Below are 25,390 nucleotides of genomic sequence, written 5' to 3'. Positions count from 1 at the left end.
GGTGGGCACTGTCCTACTTCATCCATGCCTCCAGCCATGCGTTTTGCTTGTTATGTTGGAAATAAGAGTCTTTCAGACTTCTCAGCCTGGGCTGGCTTTGAATCACAGTCTTCCAGATTTCAACCTCCTGAGTAACTAGAATTATAGGCATGGGCCATGGTCCAGGCACAAACCATAGTCACTGGGCCATATCTAAAGCATTCTGTTTTGTTTGTTTTTTTCTGCCAGTCAGAGCTTGAACTTGGTACCTAGTGCTCACACTTGACACTTGAGCTTGTGGCTGAAACTCTACCACTTGAGCCATATCTCCAGATCCAGCTTTTGTTGTTGTTGTTATTTTTATTAATTGGAGATTAGAGCCTCATAAATTTGCCTTCCCTGACTGTTCAAAAATGACCCTCAGATCTCAGCCCTCTGAGTGGCTAGGATTATAGAAGTGAGCCATACAGTCAGTGCCCAGGTAATATAACTTTTAAGGTAATCAGTTTAACTGGAGATAACATTTCTGGAAAACAATTGATATACTTGCTATGTTCTTGTGTTTTCTGAGAGAAAAAAAAATTGTTTTAAAAATGGTTTAGCAGACTTTTTATGCTTTGTATAAGTTTCCTAGCCATAGTTGTCAAAGACACATCAGAGTATCTTCCATGATGAAATGTGCACCTCATCTTGTCTTGTCAGGGGCCCTTCCGAGATATAAACGAGGTATTAGAACAACGCTACAAGCCTTTGGAGCCCACATTGCGAGTGGCAGAACCAATTAACCAGTTAAACTTAGCGAGAGAAGAGCTCAAAAGACAAGAACAGTTGCTAAATGTAAATGACAATATGTAAGTTCTTAGCTTAAAAAAAATAGCTGTACTGCATATGATGCTTTGAATTTTCTCATATTTTCTATTTCCTATTTAATATTTTCTAATATTATATTAAATAGTATTGTTAAATATTGTCATACTTATGTTAATATTAATTGTGCAAATATTGATTCTATCAGCTTACATCAATCATATCAGTATGTTGATTGATATTTTATGAAATAATATTAACATATGTTTAATATTTCCTAACTTATATTTTTTATTTCCTATTTAATATTTATAATATTCCTATTTTTATTGTTGATATCACAGAGAATCCTTCATCTGTGAGAAAAAGGTGAAGTCACCTGAACTATTCAAAGACAAACATTTTACAGCATGCAATGTAGTGAGATCAATATTGAATACAAAATATACATACACCACTCAGAAAAAAAAAATGATGCCCCTCCCAACTGTCTATATGTACAGTTCTGAAGAAGAATTGGGAATGAATGAAACTATGAAGCAGGTAGATGACAAGGGTGCAGCTGTGAAGATAATTTTTAGTTACCTACTGAAAGCATATTTATGGTGCTTCTAGAAGAGCTAATAAAACAAAAATCGTTTTTCTGGAATTCCATTTTAATACAGTAATATAATGCATTATGGTTTTCTTCAATCTGACACTATGAATGAGGTTGGTTATGATGGAGGAAGATGGCTGGAATAGACAGGGGATGATCCAATAGTTTAAGTAACATCATTTAATTAACATTAATGAGTTGTGTTTACATGTATACATCTTTCTCCAAGGTACTTAGTTTCTCTTAAGGTACCTTTTCATGAATAGAGGCCTTTGCAGTTTATTTGTAGGCCATTTAAAGTCTAGAATGGCCTTCTATCAATAAGGGCATTATTGTTATCATCCTGTAGTTTAAGCCATGAAATTGTCATTACAATGTATCTTATAATAATACTATAGTATTTTATGTATTAAATAATAGTTATATTGTATTATAAGTAATAAATACAAAGTAATAATTTCAATATAATACAAATTATCACTGTAAATTCTTGTAAAATAGTTTACCTTATAAAATTGCTACCCATAATAGGTACTAATTATTATATATGCTCATAATAATAATTATAAAATACATGAAAATCTGCTTTGTTATACAAAGAAAGTAGAACCAGACGGGCGGCAGTGGCTCACGCCTGTAATCCTAGCTACTCAGGAGTCTGAGATCTGAGGATCGCGGTTCAAAGCCAGCCCGGGCAGGAAACACTGTGAGACTATCTTCAGTAAACCACTAGGAAACCAGAAGTGGGGTAGAGTGCTCGCCTTGAGCTGAAGAACTGAGGGATAGTGCCCAGGCCCAGAGTTCAAGCCCCATGACTGACCAAAAAAAAAGAAAGAAAAAGAAAAAGAAAGAAAGTAGAACCACCTGTTACCATTACTAATCATTTGGGTCATTTTATCACCCAGAACAGTTAGTATATGCTTTATTAAAATTAAATATTTCTGAAGTCTTAATTTTTTTGCACACAGATTGAAACCCAACATGAAATTGACAAGTATCTCAAGTAATTTTCTAAGGTCTTTCATTTTATAGATGTTACTTGATATGAAAATAATTAAATATAGTGTTTAACAGATTTTAGAATTAATCAATATATGATGAATAAGACAATTAAACATTTTTAAAATTGATCAAGTTTCATTGTACTTATAAACTGATTTGTTGAACTGAAAACCATTTGTACAACTAAAGATATTAATTACATAAAAACATTTTTTCCAATCAGTTTGATGAGGCAGATTTATTACTGCAGAAATTATAGATAATTAATGCTGCTCTAGTCAAGCAAAATATACAATTTAGTGATAAACATTTGAGGTGTTTTATGACTCAGAATTATCTATCTGCTTTCAACAATGCAACAGCTTATGAATTTGCTAGATTTACTGCTAAGGTGATTGAGATTGTTGATTGTTTCATTGCTATTTCTTCAGAAATCATTGTATGTCAAAAGTATTGTGATAATCATCATTAATATTTCCTTCATAAGCTTTTATAAAAGCACCAGCAATGTTACTCCAAAGAAAGGTGCTCAACTTGCATATTCTACAGAGTACTGGTAAATACATCCCATCTCTATGTGTTATTGAAACCCTTAATCTGAAATTTTCAGAAACTGAAAGTTTCTGAGATTATGAAAACAAACAGAAATACTAAAGAAATTGCCTAGAAATCCAAGATCAAATGATTGTTCTTTGCAATAGCCCAAGATAATTCTGTTAGGACAATTCTATTAGGACTGGGACACTGCTATTTTATAGCTTCTGATGCTACTTTGGTTTTCTTGTTCTAGAGTATATATAACTATATCTTTGGTAGCAAAAGAAATGTTACAAATTTAAGTTTTTGTATATCTCTGCTGATAGTTCTGTGGTAGAAATTAGGGCAAACTTACACTCTTGCCACAGAGGCAGAGAAAACTTCCACACTGTTCATTACTTAAAAGGAATTTAAAAAGCCACCAAAGAAGGGGTTTGAAAGAACAAATTCTAATGATAGACTGTGCCTCTTTAGAGTACTCCAGTACTCTACTCTAAATAATCAAAGTGATTATTCATAGCCACAGTACTCTAATTTCCTGGAAGCTTTCTCATTAGACTTATAAAAGGCAGATCCTCCAGGCTGACATAGCAAAGCACCTAGATCTGGGAGCTTAAATAATAGATGCTTATTGTTGTACAGTTCCTGAGGCGGCCAATCTCAAGTCAAGGGTGGCAATGGCAGAGCTTATTTCTGGAAGGTGCAAGAATAAATCTGTTCATGCCTCTCCCCAGCCTCTGCCCCTTTGCCATAACCTTTCACTTTTCTTAGCTTGTAGAACCATCATTCTGATCTCCACCTTCATCTTCATATGCTGTTCTCCATGTATCCATGTCCTTTATTTTCCTATTTTTTTTCCAAAGCTGAAGACCAAACTCAGGGCCTTGTACTTGCCAGACAAGTGCTTTTTCCACTGAGCCAGATCCCCAACTCCAACTTTCCTTTTCTTATAAGGAGTCTAGTTATATTGGATCAGAGTCTAACCTCATTCCATTTTGACCTCATCTTTATTTGTTATATCTGCAGTGACTTTTCAAATAAGTTGATCCCCCAATGTACAAGGGCTGAAGGCTTCAACACATACACTTTGAAAGAACAGAATTCAACTCACAGGACTTAGTGTGTTCTGAGGAAACTAGTAGGGATGACAAAATGCTTCTTAATAATCATGAGTTGCGCTGGGTATTTTTGGCTCATGCCTATAAATCTAGCTTCTCAGTTTGAAAAGCCAGCCCAGGTTAAAAAAAAAGTCTGTGAGGTTCTTGTTTCCAAAAAACCACTGAAAAGCCAAAAGTGGAAGTGTGCTCAAGTGGTAGAGTATCAGCTTTGAATAAAAAAAAAGTGACCAAGAGTTTGAGACTCTGAGTTCAAGTCCAAGTACAAAATAAACAACAACAAAGAAGAAAACAAGAAAAATAACAAAATCAAGAAAGAAACAGAAAGAAGAAAGAAGAAAGAAAAGAAGGAAAAGAAAATGAAAAATGTTACAGGCTATTATTTATATATGTTGTTTAAAATAAGCATACTATTGAAATAGTAATAGTCTGCACAGAATATTAGATTACAGAGGTTTATTTTTTCTGGAAGCCATTTTAAAGCTTTGCATTTTTGTTTTTGTTCTTAAACTTCATTCCATTTTCTCATGCTTTATTCATACATCTAAATTTTATGAAACTAGAAGATTTATTAATTAATAAAAATCTCTTTTAATTGGAAGCCGTCATCTGGATATTTTGAGAAATTAAAGAATGAGTATTGATTCAACAAATATGTTGAATATTTCTAGGCTCTAAGCATTTAACAGTACATGAAAGGAAGCCTCTGTTTTCTAGGAATTAATATAACTTGAAACCTAACCACATAAGCTAATGAAATTTTGAGTAAGAATTACCAAGTGCTTGTAAATTGGTCATTTGTTAAAACTATTGTCTAAATGTAGAGTTATTTGTTCTGGTCTCTGAGGATCTAGGAAGATTTTTTTCTTTATTTTTATGGTGCTAGGGCTCAAACTCATTCTTTGTGCATAGAAAGTAAGTGTTCTACCATTGAGCTATATATCCCCACGAGGAAAGTGTGTTTGACAAAAAAGAAACGGAATTAGTTCCTATGTATGACAGTAAAGATTCTGACAAGGAAGAAGTAGATAAAAATTAGGTTCATATTATATCCATATAAGAAAAGATGTAAGGAAAAGTTAATGGAAAGGGCCAGACCAATTTGATGAAGGAAAAAAAAAACGATTTTTTAAGTTAGAGGAGAATAACAAGAATAGTGAACAGGTTCAAGAACAAACATTTAAGAGATTATCTTTTTTGGGGGGTGGGGGGTCCGGTCGTGGGGCCTGAACTAGGCCTGGGCGCTGTCCCTCAGCTCTTCAGCTCAAGGCTAGCGCTCTACCACTTGAGCCACAGCGCCACTTCTGGCTTTTTTTCTTTTTGCTTATGTGGTGCTGAGGAATCGAACCCAGGGCTTCAGGCATGCAAGGCAAGCGCTCTACCACTGAGCCACCTCCCCAGCCCCAAGAGATTATCTTGTAAGCCCTAGAAAATTACTTTAAAATGAATTAAAAATTACTTCTAAAAATGAAGAGTGTGGGTGTGTTAGTTATGAGACAAATGTGTTGGAGAAAAAAATGTGGTGGGTGCAGTGAAATCCATGAGGAAACTTAATTGTGGAGAGAGGAAAGGAAACGAGGTGCCGCTAAACTAATGGCAGACTCAGCCTTTTTCTCTTGTTTTGTGCTTTCTTCTGTCTGTCAGTGGCTGTGTTTATGTGAGCCACCCCAGCTACTACCTCCACACAAGTGATTCCCATTGGAAGTCTGGAAGATCATGAATTTCAAATGCATTCATTCTGACCTGCTAAAGTAGTTGTATTTTCAACTGCCACCCTCATTTACTTCTCTACCCCATGTCCAAACCTTGGGCACATAGGAAGCTGGCCTGCTCATTCATGACCTGAATGTGATTCGCAGTGCCAGCCATCTGCCCAGAGTAGAGACTTGTGAGCTCCCTTCTTCTTCTCAGGCATCATCCATACCTGCCAGTCACCAAGTCCTGTTTATTCTGCCTTTCAAGTATCTTTCAAATTCAACTTCTCATCTTTCTACTCCATAGGCACTTGCAATTTCTTACTTTAATTACCATAAATGCCTTCTATCTTATCTACCCAGTCTTACTAATGAGATAATCATGCTATTATTCGACAAAACTGATTTTCAATGACTTTTTGTCATCTTCAGGATAAATTTTAATTCTTTTTTTGCAAGATATACATACCCTTCCAGATTGAAGCTAGCTCTATTCCTCTAGTGAATCTTTTCTACATTCTAGAAGGATCTTGTTGGTGATCCATAGACCTAAGTCATTTTCCTTCTTTACATCCATATTCTTTCCATTTCTGAAAGAAAATTCCTGTTCCCTTTCTTTACTCAGTCTTCTCCAATCCATTGTAAGAATGAAAAAAGAAATTCTCAGTATTTTTTTAAAAAAATTGAAACTACAGCACAAATTTGTAACAACTTTATATTTCATACAGTGGTATCCAGATATATTATCCAGAAGAAATTACCATCCATGTGATTACTTTTGTTTGTATTTACAATTATACATACATTTATATTCTTTTGCATAAACATAACAAAAGACTATATATCTTTTACTCCATTCCAAGACCTCCAGAGGCTGAGTGAAAGCACAGATAGTACCAAAGCCTGTGCATACCATGTTCTTTCCTTGGTAAGCTAAGAATACCCACATTTCCATTTAAAGGAAATACTTTACAGCTTCTCTCTGGCATATCTAAATTGCCAGATTCACTACTCTTTGTTTTGGAATGATTGTGAAAGTAAATCAGTGTTACCTAAATAAACTATTCCGATACAAAAACAGTCAATCTGATCATTAAAGCAGCTACTAAAGGAATATAGCAGGCTGGTGTGTCTCATACTAGTGTCACATGTTTGTAATTCCAGCTACAATGGAGCAAAAATATGAAATGTGTGATCCTGGACTGGCCTTTGGCAAAAGTGAGACTCTATCTGGAAAATAACTCAAAACAAAACTGAGCTGGGAGTGTGATTCAAGTGGTAACACACCAATCTAGCAAACATAAGGCCCTGAAATAACTAATAACTAATAACACCAGAAACAAAAAAGGACATTTGAAAAATGTGGTGTACAGGGACAAAACCCTCCTTATATTTATCTCTAAAGAGTAGTGTAAAAGGAATTTAACACATCTCAAAACTTTCTTGACTTGTGTGATTTTTCACACTTGAGCCTTTTACAATTTGCATATGTTCTGAGTGGTTATCGTAATATAATAAATAGGGATTACCATATACTTGCAGATATTGTTTTATTGACACATCAACTTTTATTTGTAACTCTTCCATTGACTTTAATTATTAGCACAGTGTGCAACATTTATTAATCAGCAGAGCCTTTTTAAGTTAAAATAGTAAATTAGTAACCCCATTAACACTGAATACTCCAGACAGGCAGTAATAGGAGCAGTAGTTACTGCACAAATCGTATTATCCATGCGCGTGCTCCAGGGCAGTTAAGTGTGATTACCCTCCTTTGATCCCGTATGCCTCCACCTCTCCCAGCTCATTTCCAGTGAAAATTTACAAAGTGCTTCTTTCCTTTTCCATCTTAATTTTTCTAATGAAGTTCTGGTACTTCATAACACTGGGGAGATAGATAACAAGGCTGTATATAATTAATGAACTCTAAAATTTGTCCATTTTTTAAAGCCCTTTATTACTTTGGTTACACAGTAAGAACTCTGCTCTCTTTCTCACTACTGTTTCTTTTGAGGAAAAAATATCTTTTACACAAAAGACCGCTGAGTACTGAGATTTAGAAGAAATCTAAATCTTAGTAAGTTTAAGATTTGTACTGTCTTTGTAATTTGATCATGTGAAGTATGTTTAGTGTTATACCTGAGCGTATTGCATATATAGTTTTAGTCTTTTTTCTTACATTTTGTCATATGCTAAGTACTCTTCCTAATACAATGCTTAATGTATACCAAGGAAGTAAATCAACTGATGTTTAGTTGGTTTATGAAGTGTATGAAATTACTTTTGTGACAAACATTCAGTACATCATACTCATACACATCCTTATATGAGTATGGCATTTTACATTCCAGATTTTGTTATTTCATAGCCTGTGTGTGTGTGTGTGTGTGTGTGTGTGTGTGTGTCTGTGTGTGTGTGTGTGTATACTTAATATGTTTCTACTTAGCATTCAAAGGTATATAGAAAATCAGAAGAGACTTGTGAAGGACGAATAAAAGTTTACCAGGCAGAGCAAGGACAGAGGCAGAGAGAAGGTGGCAGGGACAGAGCATCCTTGAGCTGAATGTGCCCAGCCTAAGAGAGCTTCGGTTTGTTCATAGGTGTCTTGTAGGGTTTAGGTCACGGCTATGATACCTCATGCATGTGAATTTATTACAGTTAAATCAGGCTCCTTAGTTATTGCTATCACCAAGTTTTGAGGTGAGAATCACTGGGAACAGAGACTTAGAGGACTGTTGCCATATAGTTCAGGTGTAAACAGAACGAACAAGTAGAATGGGACATTGGTAATGGAAGGAAGAGATAGGTTGGCATACTGCTTCGTGGTTGGAATCGATTAAACCCTGTACCAATCAGGATTTCATTTTTGTTACAAATACCTAAGAGGAACAGCTTAGGAAAAGGGAAGAAAGTTCATACTTTCAAAGGCCTTGACCTATGCTTTGCTGGCTCCTTTGTCTCCGAGCTGCAGTAAGATAGATAATCACAGAGAACAGCTATGGTAGAGTAAAGATGTTCATCTCATAGAGGACAAGAAACAGAGAAAGAAGGCTGGGAGTGTGGGGTGTAGCACCAAAGACACATCTCTAGTAACATACTTCTCCAACAACTCTTGAAATGGTGCCTTCAGCTGGCACTGAAGCCTTCAACACATGAGTCCAGGGGAAAGACATATCATATCCCATTCACACACAATTTTAAGCAGCACTGAGGGAAAAACCTGAATTGGTGTGGATTAGGTGTTCGGGTATACAAATGCATTTAAGATCACTCAGAGCTTTTTTAGTTACAGAAAACAGTGATCCACTCAGAACACACCAAGGACTACTACAGAGATTTTTTTTTTTAAATGAAGAAAAACTATGGTAAGAGAACTATCTTGGGAGCTACAGGGCATGGTTTTCTTCTTCTGCTGACTCCGAAGTAACAATTGTTTTCTTTTCTATAAATCTTTGTTTTGCACTTACTACCTAAGGCCTGGTACAACTTAATCTTCCACTCTAGAACCTCCAGCTAATAATGCTCTTTTTTTCAATTCACATTTTGAGAAAGGATCTATTTTGGTCATATTATCAAACTAGAGTTTGTCAACACACTTTTTCTATGTAAAAGTAGGGCTGGGAACAAGGATTTCCTGGTTGAGGAGAGCTAAGGCAGGAGGGTCCGAGAATGTCTTGACTTGACTTGACTAGGTGATTGGCTAGATTGCCATGTTTCTACCAGACTTAAAAAAAAATGCAAGAAGGATTGCAGGTTTCCTAAGAGAAGTTTTGGCTATAACTTTAATTTGAGAGCAGGTCTTTTTTGAGGTTTCCATTTTGTATCTAGATACATATTCCCAGTGATCATTTGAAAACACTGCTCTTGGGTGAGAGGTTTTTGTATATGAAGATAGAGATTTACAACCCATCACTATATAACCTTTGTGGAAGAAGGAGAAATTCGAGAGAGATTAAATGCAGGCTTTCGGGAATTGCTTTAATGTTTAGGGCAGTAGTTCTTAGTCAGGGTCACTTAACTATATCACCTTGAGGTTTGAAATTATATACATACGAATTCCAGAGTCTCAATCACAGATAGTATGGCTCAGTGGGCATATATTGTTGGAAAATTTGCCCAGGTGATTCTGATGCACAGTTCTGGTTAATTAAGCTATTGGCAGAAAATGATGAGTCACACAGAAACTACAAAAGCAAGAAGGAGAATCAGGAGGAATTGTGCATGTCAGAGGAGAGGGGAATACACTGAGAGGAGAGGGCTGAGGTCCTATTGATGGAGGCAGTGAGCCTCCTAGGGATGAGAGATGAATGAGAGTTGAGTAGGTTATTGAGCCTTAACTCACATCCTGTTACCTATTAAAGTAAAAATAAAGTTCCTGATTGTCAACAATGGGTGGAATGTTCCCATCTTGATCCCGTACCCCTTTCCTACTACTCTTGTACTACCATACTCAGCTCTACCATGCAAAGTCTGTGGAAATACTTTTCTATCCCCACCCCCACCATAAGGAACAGAAGTCTTCCTTTGGGCATTGATGGCCTCTCCTGTGATATATATGTGTGTGTGTGTATATATATGTGTGTGTATGTGTGTGTGTGTATGTCATATATCCATATTCATATATGGATATATATGGATATATGTATCACATACACACATATATATATTCATATATATCCATCACAACAACTACCACATTGTACTTGTGTGTAGTGTTCATCCTCATCCTGTGTTCCTAACGTGGTGAATTCCTTCTACCATGCATCTTCCATCATGATAGCTCTGCCTTTCAAAGTGTTTAATTCTTAATTCATAAAGGCAGTTCACTAGGTGTCTCATGAATAAATAAAAATTTAGACAACAGAAACACCAGTGTTGGCAGGAGTGGGTAGACTGATCAGCCTAGAAGAGCTAGCTATTGAGCTGGTTTAGGAAGCTGAGCCTAGCTTGAATCAGCATTTCAGGATGAAATACCTACACCAACACAAAGTGGTAGGATGGGCAGAAAAAGCCAAAAGAAGAATGGCATTGTTACTTAGGCAGTATAGAGTGTAGAAGACTGAACAGATGAAGTGACTTCTGAGAAGGACGACAGGAGGTTGAAGAATTTAGGTGTGAATCAATAGGTTGCCAGCTAGAGCTTCATGACTTGAAAACGTGAATCATCTGTCAGTAAAATAAATGGGCTGATGGAAAACCTAGAATTATAAATGGCAGTAGGAGAACTATATGAAACAGAGGAAATGAAAGAGAATCATGGGAGAAACAAAGGTATATGATTTATTTGGAAAAATTTTGTTGTATGTAAATATTCAGTGTCCATAATATGATTCTGTGTGTTCTGTAGCTAATTGGTTATTTTTAAGTTTTGTTTCCTGGGACTGCTACCAAGTCTCTTGTCATTGCACAGACTTGTTTGTGTATACCACTATATTTTCACATTGTTTTTAGGAAATTTTGCTAGATCTTTGGAAAGAGTATAAAAATAATTAACCAATCTATATTTTTCTTTAACCAATCTATATTTTTCTTTAACATGTTAATTTTAAAGTGCTCTCATATATACATTATATTATTATATTATTTTATAATATATAATCTTATAAAAGATGTTATTTTAAAATTAATTGATAATTCTCCAGAATTTTGAATATAAGCTAAAGTAATTTGTAGTTTTTACAGTTTTCTTAACTATACTTTATTGATCAAATTCTACTTAAGGACTAAATTTTCATTTTTGCAAATGAATGTTATTAAAGATTATTTAGAAGATATCTAAATGTTTTAGCGTATCATATATCTAATCATGTTTATGCATACTTGAAACTGCTTCATGATACTTTCATGAAAAATTACGTCTAAATGAAAGTAGGATTAATTCATAGACTTAATACTTAGAATTACTACCTAGTCTTTCACCCTTCTCATCAGTAGTCTCTTGAGAAAGGAAATTTTGTGTAGACACACAAAAACCATACTCTCAAAAATTATTTAGAAGTGATTAAAAAATAAAAACTTTAAATGCTGAAGCTAATACAACTCCTTTGTATTTTCTGGACAATGGACCACAGAAATTCCTTCAATGCCCAGTGTCTGTCCATGTGCAGATTAGCATGGAGAGACAATAAGCCTGTCTTATTGTCTATCTTCTAAGAAAAATTCTTGCCTGAGAGCAGAAGTAACAGAAGCTCCTATAGCTTCGTAACTTCAAAGCTGTATGTTCTGCTTTATTTGAAGTACTTTTAGAAAGTATTTACTAATAATATTGAGTTTATTAATAAAGGCTAAAAGTAAATTGCAGTGGTATATAAATTGATTAAACAAAGCTATTTTTCCTATTTATTGTTTTTAAGCAAATATATGTAATGCAAAACAAATTTGGATTCTAAAATATTTCCTTATCTTAATGGAATGAGATGTGGAAAATATAGGCATATGGTAATGGTGATAGTTACATAGGTATTTGTTGTACTTCAAGTATATTTTTTCAAAGTCTGAATTTCAAAATATATAGTTTTCTGCTGTGTGCCAGTACTGGAGTTTGAACCCAGGACCTTATGCTCTTGCTTAGCTTTTTTGCTCAAGGCTGGTACTCTACCACTTGAACCAGACCTCTTACTTCCAAGTGTTTGCTGGTTAATTGGATATAAGAATTTCTTGGATTAGTCTTCCTGAAATGGTTTTGAACCATGATCTTCAGGTCACAGCTTCCTGAGTAGCTAGAATTTCAAGTGAGAGCTACTACCACAATACCTGTGACGGTGCCTGAATGGGTTCTCTTTTATGTTTACATTTGTAACTTTCTTTCATGTTGTTTTTCAATGAGTAATGTGGTTTCTTTTTTGTTGTTGTTGTTGCTGTTGATTGTTTTTGTGTCAGTCGTGGGGCCTGAACTCTAGGCCTGGGTGCTGTCCCTCAGCTCTTCAGCTCAAGGCTAGTGCTCTATCACTTGAGCTGCAGCACCACTTCTGGCTTTTGTCTGCTTATGTGGTGCTAAAGAATTGAACCCAGGGCCTCAGGCATGCAAGTCAAGCACTCTACCACTGAGCCACCTTCCCAGCCCCAGCAATAAGCTTTTTTAAGTGCATATCACACAAGATCAATTTAAATCTTTATACTCTCAAACATGATGTGATTGTGGCTCTTTTGAATGATAGATTTCACTGTGCTATGAAAAAAGCCTTTTAATAAAAATATCCCTGGGGTCTGGGAAGGTGGCTCAGTGGTAGAGTGCTTGCCTTGCATGCCTGAGGCCCTGGGTTCGATTCCTCAGCACCACATAAGCAAAAAGAAAAAAATAAGCCGGAAGTGGCGCTGTGGCTCAAGCGGTAGAGCACTAGCCTTGAGCTGAAGAGCTGAGGGACAGCGCCCAGGCCCAGAGTTCAGGCCCCATGACCGGACCAAAAAAAAAAAAATCCCTAAATGTTGAGCCTTGGGCTTATTTCCCTGCTAGTTCACTCAGTGGTACCAAGAAATAAAATTACATACTTATGTAATTACTCCATGTGGTCCTTACCTTGGCTTCACCAAGGCTCTACTTGACCACGTGGATGGGGATGGAGACCTGAGCGTTAAGGGTTACCCCTTAACTAGACTTCTAATCAGTGTTCAGTTGTATTCCTCACTCTCACCCTGTACGGTAACAGTAGCCTATATCACTAGCTTTTCCAGCGGTCTACAGAACAAATTGCCTTATTTCTCTTGGGCATCAGCCACCTCCTTCTACCTGATATAAATCTTCTTCTCACATGATAAGAATGTGTTGCTAATTTCACCTGGTTTTTGTCATCTTCTGTCCTCTTTTTCTTGTGGTTTCTAACATTTTAATGCTTTTGTTCTTATTCCAATGTGTCCTAGTGAGGGACTTCAACAAATTGCTGGGTTACTATAAAGCCTATCACAATGATATGTGTTTTGTTGGAAGTTGTTATGGATTTTGAGAATTGGCCTTTTGTGTTACTTTAAAAAATGCCTCAAATTAAGCATCATCATGATGGTGATGACTGATGCAACAAAAATAACTTCTCTTTTTGTTTCTACTTCTAACACCATTCATTATTTATTGTCCCTTGTTCTTTTCAGGGCCCATGTTAAATGCTTTGTATATACTACAATTTGCATTCCCATTAATAACTCTGCTTAGAAGCAAAGATTCATAGAAGTCAAGGGAAAGGGCTAAAAAGATCATGCTAAGATGTAAAAGCAGATCATATTGACCCCAAAATTCTATGATTTATGAACTCTCCCCAAAATGCCTCCATTTAGGGACAATTTAAGATTTGAATCAAAATGATTTTGATGAGAACTTTTTGTCGTGACCATTTTTCAAGAGTAGGAGGCATATGCCATTCTAAAATTAGGAATATTTTTACTTGCATGATGAATTTTGAATAATCTGGCCAGTTTAATTCATAGATTCAGCATTTGCATTGTCTGTACTTATAAAAATTCCATTAGGAAAGGCTTAGTAGTCCCACATTTGAAGAGCATGAAATGAAGATTTACAGAAACCAGTGAAACCAATAGTGGCAGGGGTTAAAATAGAATCTAGCTATTCTGATTCCAGACCATGTGTTCTTTTTTTCTATAGCATTCTCCCTGTTGTAATCTTATTTAGTACATGAAATGTTTTTACAAATAATATAAGAATATAATGTCAATCTTCTTTCAGGTTTTTGCCATTTTCCTGCTACCATAAAAAAGAAAAATATGTACCATTAATACATTCATCAAGCAAGTATCATCCTGATTCTCCAGATGAACATCAGTTTCGAAGTGAGAACCCTAAGAAATGGATATCTGATAAGGTAAGTGGATAAAACATTAAGAAAAATGGTGCTCCTTTTCAAGGGCCAAAAAATGTACTTTGACTGGAAAATGTATATAAATATTCTTGTGGTAATTAAGACTCTTGTGGTTCCAAGATTATTTATAGCTGTTGTATTTAAATTGGTACAACTGATTTATGTCAATAAATCAGTAAATTAGTAATTGATTGCTTGTTTCCCATTTATGTGTATGCATCTAGATGCGGGGGGGGGGGGGGCGGGGGCAGCTGCCATCTCTCAAAATGTTCCCATGACCTGTTCTTTGAAGGAAAGGAGGGAGGAAGGGACATGATCATATGCTTCTCCTTATAAAAGCACTAATCTCATCAGATCAAGACCCTACCTTTATAATCTATTTCTCCCTTAATCGTTACTTTTACACACCTTATCTTCCTTGAAGTCACATTGGAGACACATTTCAGTCTATAACATTACATTTCTGGACCACAAAACTTCTATCTTGTATATAAAGCACATTCTTTCCATCACAATAGTTCTAAGAGGATCATTGTAACATTCATTGTAAAGTCTAAAGTCGCAATTAAATATCATCTAAACCATAGGGCTCTGCCAAGGATGCCCATTTTGAAATTACTATTTAATACAGCATTTTGGGTAAAAGCAAGGAGATGAAAGAAAAAGAGAAAGAGAAAGAGATAGAGAAGGCAGGAAGGAAGGAAGGAAGGGAAAGAAAGGAAGGTAAGAAGGGAGAGAGAGACAAAGCGATATCCAAATTGGAAAGGAACAAATAAAATTGTCTGCAGATGGTATGATCTAAGTATAAAAGTCCTAAAAACTCCATTGCACATTGTTAGAAATAATAAACATGTGTAGTAAAATCATGGATGTAAAACTTATGTAGAACAATTTGTAGCAGTTCTATTCACAATAAAGTTTACAAAAGAAATTCATACAGTTTCCAGTTTATAGTAACATTAAAAAATAAAACTTTATTAAATTTAATTGAGATGAAATAGCTGAAAACTTTAAATATTTATGAAAGTAACTGGATAAAATATACTAAAAGATATCCTATACCCATGGACTATAAAAATTAATATATCCTCACTACTAAAAGCAATCTGCAAATTCAATATAATCCCTATCAAAATTCCCATGTTATTTTTTCCACAGAAACAACTCTAACATTCTTAGGAAACCACAAAAGACTATGAATAGCAAAATGATATTGAACACTAAATATGAGAAGTATCTCATTACCTGGTTTCAAAATAGAGTGCAAAGTCATAGTAATCAAAATTATGTGAGGCTGTCATAAAAACAGACATAATTACCAGTAGAAAGAGTGGAGATTTCAGAAATAAACCCACCTATTTGTTCTCGTTTGACCTTTAACAATGATGGATGTACACACAACAGGATATGACATATGACAGTCTCTTGAATGAAAACTGCTGGGATTAATTGGACATCTGCATGCAGAAAAGTGAAGTAGAAGCCTTATCTTTTATCATATACAACAATCACCTAAATAAAAAGATAAAAGACTTAAACATTAGCCCTACAATGCTAAAACTACTAGAAGAAAACATGGAAAAAAGTTCTTGATATTGGCCTGGGCAATAAGATATATATTGGGGGCTGGGAAGGTGGCTCAGTGGTAGAGCGCTTGCCTTGCATGCCTGAGGCCCTGGGTTTGATTCCTCAGCACCACATAAGCAAAAAGAAAAAAGCCAGAAGTGGTGCTGTGGCTCAAGTGGTAGAGTGTTAGCCTTGAGCTGAAGAGCTGAGGGACAGTGCCCAGGCCCAGAGTTCAGGCCCCACAACTGGACCCCCCCCCAAAAAAGATATATATTGACTATGACCAAAAACAACTTTGGAAGGAATCCAAAATTACACAATTAAGATTTCATCAAACAAATGCTTCTATACAATACAGGAAACAGTCAATAGAGTTGAGACATCAAATGGAATTGAAGAATATAGTTTAAAACTATTATACATCTTAATTAGGGTGAATGTTGAAATACATAGCAAATTCATGCAATTCCATAGCAAGTTCAGAAAAAAATCTTCCCTACTCTTACTATCTCTTCTCCCCCTCCCCACTCCTGCTTATTTATTTTTGAAACATGGTCTCACTATGTATCTCAGGCTGTCCTGGAACTTGAAATCTTCCAGCCTCTGCCTCTGAGTACTGGGATCATAGCTGTGAACCACTGCATCGACTGAAACTGTTTTTTATTGGACTGCAAGAGGCTGATACATACTTAGGAACAATTTGAACGTTTGATTTTGTATGAATAACCTTTAGACTTGATTGGCAGATAGAAATGTTACTAATGTCTTTCTATAAAATGTTACAACCAAACTATGCTTGGCATTTTAAAAATAACATTGTTATGCTTCAAATACGAACTAAATATGATACTCAAGTATTTAATTTCATCTTTTAGGATATGTATGATCTCTCATGTTATATTTGAGAAAGTTTTTTAAACTTTTTTTTGCAGTGTCCTATTCTTTAAAATGTAAATGACTTATATTAGGGCAGTAAGCTACTTCAGAGCAAGAAATATCCTAATGCAAAATGTTTGTTTCCTAAGCTGGGCACTGGAGGCTCATGCCTATAATTATCATTCCTCAGGAGGCTGAGATCTGAGGATCAAGGTTCAAAATCAGCCCAGGTAGGAAAGTCCATGAGATTCTTGTCTCCAATTAACCTAAAAAACAGGGAGCTGTGACTCAAAGGTACACCACTAACCTTGAGCACAAAACTAATGAGATGTATTCCAAGAATACGCAGTTACCTAACTAAAACAAATGCATGAAATCCCAGAAACTTTTGAATACTCATTAAAATGAAAATCATTATATTTTGTTTTAGAATTATCATTACGTAATTTTGCACACTTTCTTATGTGCTCTGGAAATTAAGAAAAGGCAGGGTGGAGATTTAATCATTCTCAACAAACAATTGGACTTCCCTACTCCTACATAAAACTGGGAAGAAAAATATGAAGTGTAAGTTTCCTCCTCCTCTTCCTCTCCTCCTTTCCTTTGTTTCTTTCTATCTTCCTCCTCATCTTCTCAAACAACCACATTGATTAATCACATCATCATTCCTTGGAGCAAAATGTAATCTGCACAATGCAGAGCTAATGGTTATAATGCCTACTTGTTAAATCTTAGAGCTATTAAATTATTTATATTGGATTTGATGTTAAGTAACTTGTGTGAGACATATACTCAATGGGGTGCTAAAAATAAGCTTATTTTTCTCTACTTTTATAAAACTTTGCTTTTTGATCTTGGAAATCAGTGGCCACATCTTATTCATCATTAGTAAATTAAAGGCCATCTTCAGAACAGAGTTGTTAGGTTGAAAGTACTGAAAGCAGAAAAGACTGACAAGAGAAAAGGCAGAAATATCATGCTGTTTCTATGGGAAGATGGAGTGTCCATGTGTACTATACATTTAGTTGAAAAGAGTACTTTAATTCAGACAAGAAACATCTGTAAGTGCACTTGGCTCCTGTTCTTCAAACTTCCTGTCAGTGGTAAAGTGCTTGCCTTGCATGCCTGAGGCCCTGGGTTCAATTCCTCAGCACCACATAAGCAGAAAAAGCAGGAAGTGGCGCTGTGGCTCAAGTGGTAGAGCGCTAGCCTTGAGCTGAAGAGCTGAGGGACAGCGCCCAGGCCCAGAGTTCAGGCCCCATGACTGGACCAAAATAAATAAATAAATAAATAAAAACAAAATGATAAAGATATAATATAAATCGCCCTCATTTCTTTGATGTGCTTATAAACTACGCCAAATTAGGTTCCCACTCTGTATTGTAAATGAACAGACTTTTAAATTGAGGTAAATCATTTGCATTTCTAAATTCTTTTCTTTTTAAATTTTTCTTGTTATGTTTAACTAGTTGTACAAGGGAGTTGCCATTTAATAAAGTAGTTTCAGAATGCAATATATCTTGATCAACGTCACCCCTTTCAACATTCTCAAGTACTCAAAGTAGATGGAAAATTAAATACGGGATCTTCTGATCAGAGAGTATCTGCTCAGTCTGTTTGGATAGTTTTTTAAAAAGTAGGACAAGAAAAAAATAATAAAACATAAATAAACACATCCTTTTGGTTATGAAAACATTCACATATGTGCATATGAACTGAATCAGAAATGATAGTCTTCAGCCTTTACCTGAATGAGAGTGAGTTTCTATATGCATTTTAGACAGCTGATTTTAATGGAACCATTCCATGGTTTTCCTTGTTTGCGAATCCAGGAAGAGATGATGTTAATGGTTCATATTGATATATCCTTTCTTCCTCTGTCCCTGTTATGGGTGAATTATAACAGTAGTGCAGTCCTTGTCTGTTATTTTCACATGTATTTTGGTCCTAAACAGGATCTTATAAGCTACAAAGCATAAAAAATATTCAACACTCCAAAGAATTAATTTAGAGAACCTAAGCATATTGCACAGAACATAAAGTTGACCTTTACTGTCTACGGCATTTGGAATGGAGTGGGACGTGGAACACATCCTAGATTTAATGTGGCACATCGCCTTCTGCAGAAACTTGGGTGGGACTGTGCCTGCTTGCCCAATGCACCCGTGATTGAATCTGCTGTCACCAGCATCCTGATAATAATGAACACTCGGCTTAACGACCGTGATTATGATTACCATAATTGACGTGCTAAGGCGGTGTGTGTGGATCATTACAGCTGCGCTATACAGCAGACACACACGCCTGGGTTGTGGATAATTTTACTTTTATGCAATTGATTGGGATAAAATATGCCTTTCTATTTAAACAGGCCGGCTTCATATAATTTTAAGAATCTTTGAGTTCATGTTGATTGATGATTATGCACTTGCTGAAAAACAGTCCCTTGTAGTTGTTTACTTTGTGTTGTTTCATTTCATTAATAAGCATAAACAATTAAACAATTAGGTGTAATTGAGGGAAAATATTTTGTTTATGAGAATGGCCTTAAATAATCAAATATTCAGTTTAGTGCTTTCTCTCTCTCTTCTCTCCTTTCTCCTCTTTTGCTACTTTTCCTTCCTTCCCCTCCTCTCTTCCCCTCTGGATAATTCACAGACTAAAATTCTTCAGTTTATTCCCCTAATTATACATTAGTCTTCCTACTTCCAGTAAGCTTTGGCAAAAGTATAAATTTATGTAAATTTTAAATTACAAAACTAGAAGTACATTTGTAAGTGTACATATTATAGATATACATTTATTTAGTTAAGAAAACTGAGTAATGACAAATATTGCACTATATTTATTCTTAAAATGATAATTAATCTATGATAGTTGAAATGTGTATGGGAAAGATGTATACATTTATGATTATCTTTGCTTTATAATCAGTTTTATTTCAGATCACTTTTTGTTTTGTAATTTCCAGTGACAGAGATTCTGATTTGTGAAGAAAAGTAATATGGGTAATGGGAAGTCCCAGATTTTCCAAAGACTATATCTGACCATGTTAATATATGATCATTAACCTAAGGTTTTAATTTGCATTTGACTTTAAAGTATTCCATTTGAATAAAGAACAAATGGAAATGCAATGGAACAAATTTTTATAAAGCAGAGTAAGCCATTAAAACACTTTATATTTGTAATTGCAATAAAGTCTAAAATTAGGAAATCTTCCATCAGATTATTAATGACAATAACAGCTCTAAAGAGACTTTGCTGAACATTCCCTTCTGAGATCTCTAAAATTTACATTACCCCAGGTACCTTGCTTGTCCTAGCTACACAGCTGTGTGCTGTGTTGGAGGACAGAGCTTTGTTTGGCACCGAGAGGTTTTATAGTTTGCCTATAAAATTTTTCGTCTGAGTTTTTTTTTTTTAAGTCCAATGTGATTCATGAACTTTATGCAAAGTTCTCCTGAAAGGTTTTAAGACTAAAAATCCTCAACTTGTGCCAATCTTCTCCACAGTATTGCTCATCCTGAATAAGGAGAGTTAAATTCATAACCTGAGAAAGATCCTGGACTATGTCATGTCTGCCCTTCCATGTAACAAAATGCTTAACTTCAATATTTTTAAAGTTGAAAAGCCTCAGTTTGATTTTTACTGTGTTGTTGCTAGACTAACACCAGAATTTCAGCCTTCATATCTATTGCTCTCTTCCTGCAGTATGAGATCATTGCTTTGTTTCTGTGACATCACAATCTAGATTTGACTTGGTAAAAGAGTAGATTTCCCAGTTTTACAGGGCCCCATGGGGCCATAAATGTAACTGGAAAACAGACCTGTTGCTGACTTTGGTCCTAAGAAGGACCATGGAAGAATCTTCACCACAAGAGTTATTAGCATGATCATTCTGGCTGTGTCGGGGATGTTTGTCCTGGGGAAGTCGAGGGGACATTTGTATGTACTTCTAGGTAGGCCCAGAAGTGGCACGGTGGGGTCCCTGTCACTAAGATGTGCATTTTCACACATACAACTTTGCATAAATGACTTCTTGAAGGAGAATTTTCTGAGTCAGAAAGTGTGAGGGGTAGTTTGCATCGGTTTAATTAGGTTATGGTGCCATTATTAACTAGATATTAATCTAAGTGGTGGTGAAAAATACTTTGTGGATCTGGTTTACATCTACAATCTTTAGTCTTTAAGATTCCCTTTAGTGGGCCTTATCAAATCAGTTAAAATCTGCAAGTTTTTCAGAGAAGAAATTCTGCCTTTAAGCTACAACAGCAACTCCTGCCTATGTTTTTAAAGCCTGTAAGTCTGCCCTACAGATTTTAAACCTGTCGATTTCCAGAAATGCATTTAACCTATTCTTCTAAAAATTATTTTTAGCTGAAAATGCTAAAAACAGAGGCTTACATTTACATAAGCCAGGCAGAGTGCCTTTCCTTTTGGACAATGTCACCTCTTTCGTTCTCCCGGTTTTCCCCTCCAATCCCACCCACAATTTTTTTTTTTTTTTGTTCAGTCATGGTGCCTGAACTCTGGGTCTGGGCACTGTCCCTGAGCTCTTCAGCTCAAGGCTAGCACTCTACCACTTGAGCCACAGGGCCACCTCTGACTTTTTCTGCTTATGTGGGTGCTGGGGAACTGAACCCAGGGCCTCATATATGCAAGGCAAGCACTCTACCACTGAGCCAACTTCACAGCCCCCCACCCACAAATTGTATGGTTCATTTTCAACATAGGGTCCAGTGAGTACCGTTAATGCATTTGTTTACACTTTGTCCCTCCATTCCTCTGCCTCCCTTTAAAATCCCAAAGACATATACACAAGACAGAAAAGAAAACAAAAACAGAAACAAAAACAAAAAAGAGAAAACTCTCTTATTTCCTGGAGTTCATTAACCCATTACTTGAAATGATCTATCTTTATTTTTAAGCTCCTTTGTGTGATTTTTGTGTGTCTCAAGATGATTATGTCACTTGAGGAGAGCCGCTGATGTGTGGGTAAATTTGGATTTAGGCAACTTCCATTTTCTTCTGGCCAACTAAGTGCAATTGTCTTCATTTAATAAATACATATTAAGTACCTCTTAAGGGTCAGGAACTAGGCTAGACATCAAGGATATAATCTTGATTTTTGACCCCTTTGAGCTAATAGTCTGTAAGGAATAAGAGAAATTAATTGCTGTTCTACATGCTCCAAAGGTAAAGGTCATGTATAACTGTAAGATCATGTTTATGTGAAGAATCTGAAGGACCTGTATGAGGAAATGATACTTATGAGGAACTATAAAGAAATGGATATCAAATTCTTGGCTATCAAATTCTTGGTGTATGTGTGTGTGTGTACATGTACGTGCACATGTGGTGTGTATGTTTGTGTGTGTTTGGCAGGTGGATAGGAGAGATAGAACGCCTCTTTGGATGGAAAAATTGACATGTGCTTGAAACACCATGATTGCAGAGGACATGAACTTTCAGTTCTCAAGGACCATGAGTTTTTTCTGTTTTGGGAAAATGAAAGAGGCCATTAATGCTGACATTGAAAGTCTGACAGCAAATATATTGGCTAACAAGGCTGGAGGTTAGGCTAGCAATAGAATATATAGGTAAACTCTCGGCTATCTTCAAATTTTTGGTCTTCATTCTAGCAGACTAAAAATTCTCTAAGCTTCTGGGCACTGGTGGCTTACACCTGTAGTCCTACTACTTGGGAGGCTGAGATATGAGGATCTTAGTTCAGAGCCAACCCAGGTAAAAGGGTCTGTGAGACTTAACAATAATAAAGCAAATGTGGAGAGGTGCCTCAAGTTGATAGACCTCTCTACCCTTGAGCTAGAAAGCTTAGGGATAGCACCCCAACCATGAGTTCAAGTCCCAAAACCAGCACACACACAAATTCTAAGCAAAGCTCAAAAATACAAGATTTATGTTTTTATAAGAGGAAGGAGAGTACAATATGGATACTGATTTTTAGAGAGGGAAAAACAGTTTGGAAGCAGTAGTCTAGATAAGATTTAATGGTAATTAAGAATAGAAACACCTGCAATGTTTATGGATTGGATATGATAGGATAAACTGGTTAGTCCTACTTCTGTGGAGGGCACCTGGATTTAGAATGGTACAGTCATTGAGATTGGTGCAAGAAGAAAAGGGTCAGAATTTGGGGACCACATAGAGGAGAAAAATTGAGTTCAATCTTGGTCTTGTTTCAAGTTGGAAATGAGTTTGGCTCACCAAATTAGGCATGTCAGCTGAATATGGAGGTGTGTTGCTTACAATTACAGTCTTGATGTACAGTCTAAGTACTTCTTTAATTGAAAAAATATTGAAACTCTGAAAGTAGACAAAGTGTCCTAAAGTGAGAATATAGAATAAGAAGAGAGAAGTTTTGAGGATTATCAATCCTGAACAGCCATCTGGAGCAAGGTGAGCACAGTGAAGGAGGAAGGTAAAATGTGTGGAAATTTGAGAAGAGGTGCTTACCAAAGAAGTCAAGGGCAGACAAGGCAGCACGAGGAAAGGTGTGATGAACCATGTCAAATGATGCCGTGAAGTCCGAGATGAGTACTTAATAAGCTCCATAGACTTAGCAAAATGAAGGTCACTCATTACTTAGCAGGAGCTGATTGAATAACAAAATGGAGACTAGCCCATACAAGAATCAGATAAAGAGGGAGTGGAAAAAATTTCCAAGATATTGAATGCAGACAATCAGTTGAATAAGTTGGGCTGTGGATGGGAACAGAGAGAGCCATATCTGAAGGAAGATATTTCCTCCCTTTTAAGATGGAAGGGGTTTATCAGGAAAAAAGTTAGGCTACGCTGTGGACCTATTCTTTAACCAATTTCCTGTGAGTTTGTTGTAAACTTCTAAATTTCTCCTTCCATATTGTCACTGTTATATTCATATTGTAAATGTGTTCATATTTCGAAGTAAGGTTTCACCTACATGTGTATTTCCTTAGAAACAAGTTCCTAGAAAGGGGAAAAGCAGGTTGAAGCAGCGGCTCTCATCAAAGGCCGCTTCTGCCCTGTTGACCATGTGCTTCTAGTTGTCTCAGCGCATTGAGGATGTTACAGCAATCTTGTGAGCAGGACCAGGCAGCTCCCCCCACGGTGGGGAATGATCTGCATCAAATGTCAGTCTTGCCACTGTTGACAAGCCCTGAGCGAAAGACCACAACTCATTCATGATTGTTGTTCTATCTTTCCAAACATCTTAGTAATTTAAACATCAAAGCTCATTTACATGCCCAGCAATTAGTCATTTCATTACATTTTCACTCACACTGAAATATATATTACATGTAATATTTACACACATGTGTGTATCTCTTCATGGGTCTAACCATGTATGTGTGACTATATGTACATATACATGTATGTATACCTATATCTGTTTAGATATATAATACACTGTCATAATCATTTTACTGCTCCTTTTGTTCTTCATTTATTCTTTACTTTTCTTTTCTTTTCTTTTTTCCAGTTGTGAGGCTTGTACTCTGGGTCTGGGCACTGTCCCTCAGCTCTTCAGTGCCACTTCTGGCTTTTTCTGTTTATGTGGTGCTGAGGAATCAAACCCAGGGCCTCATGCATATGAGGCAAGCACTGTACCACTGAGCCACTTCCCAGCCCTCCTCCATTTATTCTTTTTTTTGGGGGGGGGGTCCAGTCGTGGGGCCTGAACTCTGGGCCTGGGCACTGTCCCTCAGCTCTTCAGCTCAAGGCTAGCGCTCTACCACTTGAGCCACAGCGCCACTTCCGGCTTTTTTTTCTTTTTGCTTATGTGGTGCTGAGGAATCGAACCCAGGGCCTCAGGCATGCAAGGCAAGCAGTCTACCACTGAGCCACCTTCCCAGCCCTCCATTTATTCTTATGCCCCACAGGTTTCTGTTAAGATGGAGTATTATTATTATTACATATTCTTTATTCCTGTCAGTCCTGGAGCTTGAACTCAGGGCTTTAAGCTCTCACTCAGCTCTACCTCTTGAGCAACACTTCTGTCTCAAACACTATCCATTATTAGCTCCAGTTATATATGAATATTAGAAGTATTTCTAAAAATAACAGTAATTGTCCTTTATTAATACACATATATTTTCTATGCTGCATACATTTTAACATAAAGTTTAAATATAAAATTTTAAATACATAAAACATACAACTTATATTACCTCTGGTTTTGCTTATTTTCTAAAGCAATGTTTTACTAGGCAATACTACCTTGTGATCCTTCTGGCTTACTGTTCCCCACCCCTGATTCTAGAATTACAGGCATGTGCTACCACATACATGAAAAGATACAAGTAAGACAGGTTTGGATTTATAGATAACATTTCTTATTTTGTATCTTCCGACCGACTTTATTTCAGAATATATAAAAGAGTCTCCTTGGGAATTAATCCTAGTACA

General features: G+C 36.2%; 1 protein-coding gene across 1 annotated transcript in view; it reads left to right on the top strand.

Annotated features, from left to right (window-relative positions):
• Spata17 (spermatogenesis associated 17) overlaps positions 1-25,390 on the top strand; it is a 138,036-nt gene that overhangs the window by 84,439 nt on the left and 28,207 nt on the right. The window contains exons 8-9 of the mRNA XM_070041483.1: positions 682-830; positions 14,404-14,539. Coding sequence (XP_069897584.1) covers positions 682-830; positions 14,404-14,539 — 285 coding nt within the window. The remainder of the gene's footprint in view (positions 1-681; positions 831-14,403; positions 14,540-25,390) is intronic.

Source organism: Dipodomys merriami, unplaced genomic scaffold, assembly GCF_024711535.1.
Source record: "Dipodomys merriami isolate MVZ:Mamm:240054 unplaced genomic scaffold, mDipMer1.0.p SCAF_31, whole genome shotgun sequence".
In the NCBI taxonomy this organism is placed as follows: Eukaryota; Metazoa; Chordata; class Mammalia; order Rodentia; family Heteromyidae; genus Dipodomys; species Dipodomys merriami.
The sequence above is the reverse complement of the archived record's forward strand: the minus strand, read 5'-3'. Positions and strand labels throughout refer to the sequence as shown.